The sequence below is a fragment of the Electrophorus electricus genome, chromosome 13, assembly GCF_041902795.1.
Source record: "Electrophorus electricus isolate QZ-2024a chromosome 13, ASM4190279v1, whole genome shotgun sequence".
Lineage (NCBI taxonomy): Eukaryota > Metazoa > Chordata > Actinopteri > Gymnotiformes > Gymnotidae > Electrophorus > Electrophorus electricus.
Window position 1 is genome coordinate 13,521,356 of NC_137509.1, and position 9,889 is coordinate 13,531,244.

The window sequence follows — 9,889 nt, forward strand, 5'->3', positions numbered from 1 at the left end:
GAACCCCCCCCTGCATGCGGCAGGCCGTACCACGTGACTCGTGGGGGGGAGCGTCCCCTGACAATTGACTTAGTAAGGTTTCCTTGGATGTAATGTGGGCGGTTTTGTTTGTATGTCCTCGGTTTCAGGTTATGTGACTTGTTGTCTACGTTTCCAACCATGTGCCATGCCAGGTGCTGATGGGCCTCTGTGATTGTGCTGCCCTTTGACAGAACTGCCTCTCACGTTCACATACTTCATTGATCTGTGATAGATTTGTGCCTTTGTGAATATGTTTTTGTTGTAAGCATGCGAGGGTTTGTGAGTTTGTGAGAGCCAAATGCACCCTTATGAAATAGGAAGTTGAATATCTTCTTGAAAAAGGACTTGCTACTCCTAGCTCTAGCCCATGGTGTTTGCCTTGTTTGTTTGTACCTAAACCAAATGGCGGCTTTCATTTTGTACTGATTATAGAAAAGTTAATACATTGACGAAGTCCGATTCCTTTCCTCGACTCAGGAGGGAGACCTGTGTGGATCATGTGGGTAATGCCCAATTCATAACCAAGCTCTACCTACTCAAGGGATCCTGGCAAGTCCTGTTAATGGAGAGTGCTTCTGAGATTTCTGCATTTGCTACCTCTGATGTGTTCCTACAATATCAGGTCATGCCTTGTGGTTTAAAAAATGTCCCAGTGATGTTTCAACGGGTTATAAATATTGAATTAGCTGACATCAACGGGCGTGATGCCTATATAGATGATGTTATCATGTATTCTGATACACGGAAAAAGCACATGTACACGTAAAGTATTCCTTTGGTTCCAAGAATCCACCTTAAACCTAAATCATGCTAAACGTGAATTCTGTCAGGCCTTGGTACCATGGTTATTTGGGGAAACAAGTGAGTCCCGGTGTTGTTCATCCTGTGGATCCGATAGTGCAGTCCATACTTGCTTTTTCTGCCCCGACAACCAGAAGGGAACTACGGCGTTTCCTTGGCATGACAGGATACTACAGATGTTTCTGTCGAAACTTTTCAGATGTAGTACTCCCTCTTACAAACCTTCTCCTCTTTTTGTTTGGTCTCTGACCTGTCAGTCAGCATTTGAGGCTGTAAAACATCTGTTGTGCTTGTCACCTGCCATTTCTGCCCCTAATTTTGAGAAGCCTTTTAAGTTACAAGTTGACGCGAGCGGCACTGGCTGTGTAGCCGTGTTAGCATAAGAGGATGCTGTTGGCATAGATTGTCCCATACCTTATTTCTCTACTAAATTCAACCTATATCAACTACACTACAGTACAATATAAAAGGAAGCTCGCACCCTATTGCTAGCCATGTCACAGTCTGGAAACCCTTAGTTTGCTCTGATGGGTGGGGCTGTTATGACCCCAGGTGAGTCATTTTGTTTGTATGTCCTCTGTTTCAGGTTGTGTGTCTCGTCATCCACGTCTTCATCCATGCACCACGGCAGGTGCTGATGGTCCTCTGTGATTGAGGTGCTCTTTGTCCTGGTTGGTTGTCCCACCTCACACCACTATATACATCTCAAGAAGAGGAGAAGAGGAGGGGATGGAATTGCCTCTTACTTTGCTGTACTTCGTGGATTTGTGACTGATTTATGCCTTTGTGAATATATGTTTTTGTAGTTGTGAGTATGTGAGAGTTTGTGTTCTGTTACGTCTGTGTAATCCTTGATAGTGTGCATTTTGTTTTATAACTCGTGTTTTTGGACTAGACCTCCAGTATTCTGACCTTTGCTTTGTAACCCTGTTCACGATCATCGCTTATGCCCCGTATGGAAATTGGTTGCCAATTGGTTGTAAATTGTGTACATAGTGTTTTATACTTACCTGGTTATTCTGTAATTATATGTTTGGTCATAGTTTGGGAAGATGGGAGGTGACAGCATTTATTTTAAGCTTTCTTTTTGTCTTCTGTTTTGGTTCAGGGAGTTAGGGCAGCTCATTGTTGTTTGTTTGTTTGTTATTTCTCTGTTAGGTATGTTATCTGCTGCTTTCATTCTAGGACTTTATGTTTATTATCTTGGCACTGTCATCTCCTGAAGCACACCCCTGTATGAAACAAACATGCACTCCTGTTGCAGTCTTGCACATTATCCTACTTGCTGCTAGAGTACTGTACTAAACCAGCACTGTACTCTGAACTGTTCTGGCTGCTACCGGTGACTGTTATGTTCAGGGTAGCATGTCACTGATTGCTATGCACAACTCGCTTTATATATGCCCAGTACTGTGTACTGTACTAAATTGCACTGTCTACTCATTTTGTATTTTGTATTTGTCCTGTCCCGTATTTTTTATTGTTTATTTAATGTTTATTTAATGACATTTTGCAGTATATTGGACTGTTTACACTTGAGTAGCATGTTGTCTGTTGCACTGTTGTTTTTATGTTGCACCATGGTCCTGGAGGAACATTGTCTCGTTTTTGCTGTGTACTTGTATATAGCTGAAATGACAATAAAACCTCTTGAACTTGAACTTGAACTTAAACTTGAACATCTCCTTTTTCTTTGTTATATCCTTTTTCCTGTCTCTGTTTTCCCTGTTATGGTCCGGAGCCTAGATCGGGTCGTAACAGTGGGATTCTACTGAATTAATCTAGTAGTATAGTAGGTTAATATATAGGTCAGTGGTATGGCAAGTCTAAAATTAACTGTATGTTTCAGGTTTGGCAAACAGAGTTGAATGCAGGCAAACTGATTTTAATAATGAAGAGGGGAAATATAAGAAAAGGTAAAATCCAGATACCAGGCGATGAACAAACAAATCTAACAGGACACAGGCAAAGAATAAATCCAAAATACAAGCATATGAGTCCAATAACCAGATGTCATGGCTTCCTCCTCTTTGCATTGCGGTTCATAGGCCGATGCCTACACGTTTGTTTTGGTTTCTGTTGTTGGATTGGCTTTGGTTCTGTTTTGTCACACTTCCTTGTTTTGGTTTTGGTTTTTTCCACCCCTTTGCTTGTATCCCATCCTGCAGTTATGTCCACCTGTGTCTTGTTAGTCTTCACCAGTCTTGGTTATTTAAGCACTGTTTTTGTTTCCTGGGTTGTAGGTTATTTTGGTTTGTTTGGCTGTGTGTAGATGTGGAATCGCTATTTCTTGTCAAATATATATTCGCTTGCTCATGTTTATGTTTAGGCCTAAGTCTTCTAGTTTATCTCCCCAGAGTTCTGTATTACCTTGTGTTTGGTTTATATTCTTTGATTTTGTTTGTACACACTTTTAGTTTTATTTAAGACTCTTGCCCAACACATTGAAAAGTGCTTCTAGGCTACTCCTCCCAAACAGGTGCCTTGTGGCATAACATGATAGATCTAGATAATAGTATATAATCAAGAATACGTGCTTGATTATATATTGGCTAGTGGTTATCTGAAGAACACATTAGTGGAGGGGTCCCTGTGTTAATAATGTAATTACACTCTTTTATACACACATCATCATCTGACCTAAATACTAATTTGTGTTTTTTCCAGTTAGCTAAGGGAATGCAGGAGTAAACCTTTTTATGTACATCATGTGTTGTCCCTTCTGGGCTCTAACTGTCTTCCTAAGCTACACAGATTCTTTATGGTCAGATATGATGACATCCTAATACAATGGAGTGATTGGGGACAATTAAGGGACCTGATAGGTGGGTGCATGTTCCTGAAGATCAGGCTTACCTCTAGAAGTCTGTGATCCAAACCTTGATTCTATGTGTCAGCCTGTGCATAGTGCCTCTGGGCTATATTTCTGAGTGAGGGGTTGGGTTTTTGACCATAATTCTCCAGTGCGTGTGTATGTGTTTGAGAGTGTATTTGTTGCTCAACTCAGTTCTACAAAAGATCAAACTAAGCCCAGTAGAACAGTCCCAAGAAATAAAACTTAAAAGATGCAAAAACTGTATCTTTTTGTCCTGCAAAAAAACACTTGAATATCCACGGAAACCACTGAAGAAGACAAAAACACAAACTGCTAGGTGGAGGTCTGACAGATTGGAAAGCATGAAGGAAGAGAAAGAGGTAATGACCCAACTACCGATATACATTTTATTTGTCTTGGGAAGTATTTATGACATGATTAATCAGAGAATATAATTATTTTAATTTGCCTAATAAATTATTGATAAATGCAACAAATAGCTTGTCCTTCCTCAGCCATTATTGCCAAAACAGTGTAAACGAGCAGGAGTAGGTGGACTTTACAGAACATTATGGACACTGACACTTTTTATTTCATTTTATCGTAAGGTGATGCAACACTGGCCACATACAGTAATGGTGACTCTTCAAAACCGTTATTTTGCACAGAATTCTATTTCCTCTTGGGTTCACACAGCTCCATATAAAACTGAGGTTACCGCACTGGCCATCTTCTTGACAGTTCTTCTCTGTTTCTGCCCAGATGTGAGACCAGAATAGTTCTATTTAGAAAAGGTTACATGATAAACTTACCTATTTAATCATTTATTAGAAACCATGACTCTATGGTGCACCTGTACATTTTTTTATAGCATTGAGGTTATAAATGGTACATTGTATAGTTGCTTATTATCAACAGTTAATTATTACTTACATTGTCACCTGCACTACTGTTTACACCTGCAAGAAGAATGTAAAAATGCCATATGACAAATGCCGTAACTGTAAATGTAAAATATACATCAAATACAAAAATACATATTTAATTAAATTAAATATGTATTATTAAATTAAATTAAATAATTAAAATACATTTAAAAAGTACTGCATCAAATATAGTTTATTTAAAAAGATTATTAATATTAATATTGTAGCTTACATGTAGTATTGTGCATTAAAACTTATTATTTTATAACTGCTTATCTATAATTTCATTTCCAAATATTCTTACCTGATTTTTTCTTAGCTAAGAGGTGACAGAGTAAAATGATGACAAATATTGATGCAACATTAGTGGCTACTAATGCTGGCAATAAAGATTCTAATATTTGTGACTTTCCTACCAATGTAAGAGAAAATAGATAAAGTTAAGCACACATTGTAAAAAGTATTTATATCATATAAAAGTAAAAGTGCTACATTTTAAATGAAATATACAGTAATGATACTTCACGATATATTCTGCCCCGTATAGAATTTATAACGGTAATAATAATAATAATAATAATAATAAAAATAATAATAATCAGATCAAACATACGTTTTTTCTCTTCAGTGTCTGCTGTTGTGTTTGATATGGTTGTTGCTGTAAAAGATATTTACAGCACATACACAAGTAGATTTACCTTTAAAACTAATTAAATTAAAAAGTACAACTTAGTGAAGATATCAGTAAACTAGATAACTGCATTTGATTTGAAAATATTAAGAAAGTAGGTAATATTTAAATGAGACTGACCAATGAGAACTAAAGAAAATACATAAATCTACCAAAATTATGTTTATTTTTATGTTTTCTGTATTTGTAAACCCACATCAACAAAATGAAGTAAGAAATAGACATGTTAATTAGTAAATAATCATGGTAAAAAAAAAACCTTGGCATAAGCTAAATGTTTCTAATATATATATATATATATATATATATATATATATATATATATATATATATATATATATATATAGTATTTTATACATTTTCAATCTTTCTAGTTATTAATAACTTTATACAAAATTAGTTTCAATTATTTTATATTTCAAGCTCTTCCAAACTTGATCAAAATTACCTTCAGCGTATTCTTGAATGATCAGTTTACTCCCCTTTCCAAAAAAGAATTTTTTATAAATATATGCACCGCAAAGGTATGTTGCACTGTCTATTATTTCCACTGATGAGAATGACAAATTAAAGGTATTTTTATCCCAAGTGGCACTGATTCTGGAGTGGTCTTTAAATTGTTCATACATTTCCACACCGTCTGCGAGCGCCTGAGCAGTGGCTATACACACTGGGGCTTTGTTAAGGGGAATTTTCATCCATAAAATTGAAAAGTGCACATCTGATTTGATATAGCACCAAAGAGTGGTTGGGAGTCCAGGATTTACCCTCACTGTTGACTCCAGCTGTGAGATAACCCCAGCAGAAGATCCAGTTTGATTGCCACCTTAAAATGATAAAATGCAAACTTGAAAGGATCTTCTCTTAATAAACATGAAGAGAAACTAAGAACACACTATAAATGACCAATTTTGTATCTTCATGTACTCAGCATCTAAACTGTAAATTAATTTACATCCTTAAACTGTTTAAAATTTTCTATTTCTATATTCTGCTTAAACATTTTATTTTACCCAAGCTTTTCTTTAAAGGAAAATAAAAATTAGTAAAGGTGTATACTCACAGAGAGTAATGACTAGAAAAGTTATACATAGAAAGCGGGCCATATTCCAAGGTATAAAGAAGACCGTTGTTCCCCAGTAATGAAAATTCATCTGAAATTCAAACAATCATAAGATAAGAGAAGGGGTATGGTAGGGGTGTGTTGTTTTTACATACAGCTTGCTGATTGGACGGGTAGGTTATACTTTCAGTAGATGGAGTCATTATGTGTTACATATGTTGTTCATCTATGTGTTGTTTTGAGTGCAGCACAGATTCAATGTCTGAATGCTCAACATTTATCAGATTTAGGACCACCTTGAGATCTGATAAATGTGCAGCGCAGGTCAAATCCTTTATGTCATAATATGTTTTCACATGTATTACATGAATGTAAATTACTACTAGGACTTTTATTATAAAAAAAGATATGTTTATATATCACTTTAAAAGATTTATTAACAACACAACAAAACGCACTACGCTAGGCCTGGAAAAAAGGCAGAGGAACATGAGAGGAAAAATCTAAAAGCTGTATGGAGTCAAGCCACGAGCTGCCTAACATTACTTAGGAGGGATGGACGTATCAGAAAGAGGAGAAAGAATATTCTAAAAGACCCTTTAAAGATGGCTAGATGCTTGCTTGAAAAGGAGTGTCATATTGGATATGGTGAAGGAAGAACTTTTGGACGATGTAAGGAAGCAGATCTTGCTCCAGAAAAGCATCTCCAACCAACTGCTCCATCCACAGAATTTGAGATTGCACCACCTGAGCTGAGTGAATGAAATGGGAATGAAATGGTAAGAACAGCACAGTCAAGCCCGTAGACCTAATGCTCGTCAAAAATATCCCAAAGTCCTGAAAGAACTATGGAAACTGAAGGTTCCTGTTGAGTGGTCTAGAGTTGTGGCCATTGCAAAACTGGGTTTTGACTTTTTATGCAATTATGATATTTTTCATCAAGGTTGTATGTCAAGTTTTCTATTTCTAATTAGAAAATTTCCACCAGCTCCTACTTATAGTGTTTCAAAACAAAACATTCTATGAAAGTCACAATTATTATTTGAGACCTATCATGCTTTTAAAATCTTATTTCATACATGTTTTATGTCTTTTGTATAATAAAATGTAGCACCATTATTATTATGGAATATGAAAACTAACTAGGCTATATATCTAGCTTTATGCACAATATAGACTATGAAAGGACATGGAATCCTGGGATATAAACAGTGAATGTTGTAGGACCAAAATTCGGACACTCCTAGAACTGGAGCTCTTGCCTTACCTTGTGGATTTGCCTGTGTTGGTGGTTTTTCATTAAAATCTTAGTTCTCAGATCCTTGTGTCATCTGTGGTGCACAGCCTGACAAATATTTCCATAGCTAACATCATTTATGGGCTTAGTTGGCATTAAAATCCATGAACACAAACAATAATAAACCAACCAATAATAATAATAATAATAATAATAATAATAATAAGTTCATCCCTTTTGTATACCCAAGGTCACTTTACAGTTTCAAAGAAACTGTAAAGAAAAGAAATACACAAAAAAGTTATTAAAAAAATACAACATTTAAATGTAAATGTTGTAAACTGGCTATGATAGGCAGGATAGTTGGGGGGGAAACGGTGTTTCTAAATTGTAGCAATTCATGCAATGGTGCATGAAGTAAAATAGCTGGCATCATTTTCTACAATTGCCTTGTTAACATTACTAATGATTTATTAATGCTGAGGTTAAAGTTAACGCATACTCTGAATAATGCTGAATAAGGGAACCTTAAGGTAAAACATTACCTTTTTAAAAGAGTATTTGCAGAACATTAAACAATGTAAAAAATCCATTTAATATACGAGTATAGGACTAACTATCAATTTTGATTTATTCAGAGGTCAGGCATTTTATATATTGCTGTAACCAGATTAGGAGAGCGTGGACACTGTCTCAGAGGGAAATTTATTAACAGAACAATAAAACAAACCACTAACACAGAAAAAAACTCTAGGCTATCTGAACAAGAAATACTGGGCAAATCAATGCAAAGAAAAGGCCCACAGCAAACTAAGGAAGAAGGTTAAAAGGTAAAACCCATACTAACACAAGCTACTGCTAATAAACTAATGGTGACCAGAACACAAAAGACAAGGCAATATTGGCACATATCGCAATATTGGGTACAAGGCTTTACACCAAGAGTTAGAGTGTGCTTTTATAGTCTAGTAACAAAACAGGAACAAGCCACATGAAAAGAAGAGCAAAGGGTGTGTACTGCTGGGGGCAGGTCTGTGACAATAATAGATTCCACTGTTTTCTTACTTTAAACCTGTAGCAAGCTTTGCTTTGAATCTTTTATTTACATCATTTAGCTGACACCTTTAGCCAAAGCAATTTACAATTATAACTGAGCACAAAGTACTCTTGTACAACTTGAGGGTTAAGGGCCCCACCCAGGAACCCAAGAGTAGCAACTTGGCAGCGGTGGTGTTTGAAGCAGCAACCTTCTGCTTACTAATCAAGTACCTTAAACACTGAGCTGCCACTGCCCTGGCATACTTAAAGTCTCCATGAAGTACAGGATCAGAGTCAACATAAAGACTGATGCATGTCAGTGCTTCTCCAAGAGAATGTCTGAACCAGTATATGTAGTTTTCATGATATTCTGAGATTACATGGTTTAAAGTTATAGTATTTTATAAGATAAAATACAATTTAAATTACTCTACAAAAATGTGATTGCAACTACATTAACGTGAAAGCTAGCAAGCTACACGGTAAATGTAGCTGAATTACAGACCGTCACTTCAGACAAATAATAATCAAAAGAAGCTGTTTGACAAACAGACTTAAACAGTTTTGTCTTGTTTTCAGCTACTATGCTCCCTGAGCCATTTTCAACTAACTAAAGCAGTTATACAATGTGATTAATTAAAACAATACACAAAGATTTAATTAAAAAGTGAAATCAACACTATTCTGCTACTTGTTCAATTAGAATATATATAAGCTAGTTGATTTTAAAAAGGAATGACGATCCTTCTTCGATGTTGCAAAACAAACAGCTTCACTTGCACTACAGGCCAACAAGGGGAATGGACATAGGGCTGGTTTTCTTTCAGGAGCAGGAAGAAGCAGAGTGATTATGTAACTCTGTGAGGAGTGAGGAGCTGCAGCACTGTTCACATACTCTGGTGTTAACAGACCTCTGCTCTGAAAGGACCAGCACGTGAAAGATGTTAAACAGTTGAATATCCAATACTACGACCCAACTATGGGAGCAAACATGGAGCCAGTAATCTTTGATTTGAGAAGAGAGAAGTGGTGTGAGAAATTGAGTGCGTATAAAAGTCTTGAGTGAAGAGTTGCTGCTTCACTTCACTCACCTACTCTGCTGTTAACAGACCTTTGGTCTGAAAGGACCAGCAGGTGAAAGATGTGTGGGTGAAGCAGGGGAACCAACAGGGATCTCTGCCAATAGACATAATTGGCCCCATTTTGTCTTTGTAGACCTGGTCTGTGGTAAGGACTCTTTTCAACACAAACAAAGCCAAAATAGCTAGTAAAAGATGTAGCGTGTGCAGAACCTGCA

At 36.4% G+C, this 9,889-nt stretch overlaps 1 protein-coding gene across 4 annotated transcripts; it reads right to left on the reverse strand.

Moving 5' to 3' along the window:
• Positions 1 to 4,038: 4,038 nt before the first annotated feature.
• LOC113584711 (uncharacterized) lies at positions 4,039 to 6,401 on the reverse strand. 4 transcript variants are annotated; one of them, XM_081694954.1, is made up of 7 exons: positions 6,318 to 6,387; positions 6,022 to 6,080; positions 5,703 to 5,736; positions 5,177 to 5,221; positions 4,868 to 4,975; positions 4,571 to 4,596; positions 4,039 to 4,418 (listed from the first exon to the last, which is right to left on the reverse strand). In XM_081694954.1, the coding sequence occupies exons 1-7, from the start codon at positions 6,358 to 6,360 to the stop codon at positions 4,326 to 4,328; spliced, it is 408 nt and encodes a 135-aa protein (XP_081551080.1). In that variant the 5' UTR covers positions 6,361 to 6,387; the 3' UTR covers positions 4,039 to 4,325. The 4 variants fall into 4 exon arrangements, with proteins under 4 accessions (XP_081551080.1, XP_035375823.1, XP_035375822.2 ...); XM_035519930.2 differs by having other exon boundaries at positions 4,039 to 4,391; positions 5,703 to 6,080; positions 6,318 to 6,401; XM_035519929.2 differs by having other exon boundaries at positions 5,703 to 6,080; positions 6,318 to 6,401.
• Positions 6,402 to 9,889: the final 3,488 nt, after the last annotated feature.

What these genes read in the sequence shown, in the direction of transcription:
- LOC113584711 (XM_035519929.2), bottom strand. Translation starts at nt 6,360, where the DNA reads ATGGCCCGCTTTCTATGTATAACTTTTCTAGTCATTACTCTCT. An exon ending in TTTTCTAGTCATTACTCTCT is followed by an intron (nt 6,081 to 6,317) that starts GTGAGTATACAC and finishes TATCATTTTAAG; the next exon opens with GTGGCAATCAAACTGGATCT. An exon ending in CTTAGCTAAGAAAAAATCAG is followed by an intron (nt 4,597 to 4,867) that starts GTAAGAATATTT and finishes TTCTTCTTGCAG; the next exon opens with GTGTAAACAGTAGTGCAGGT.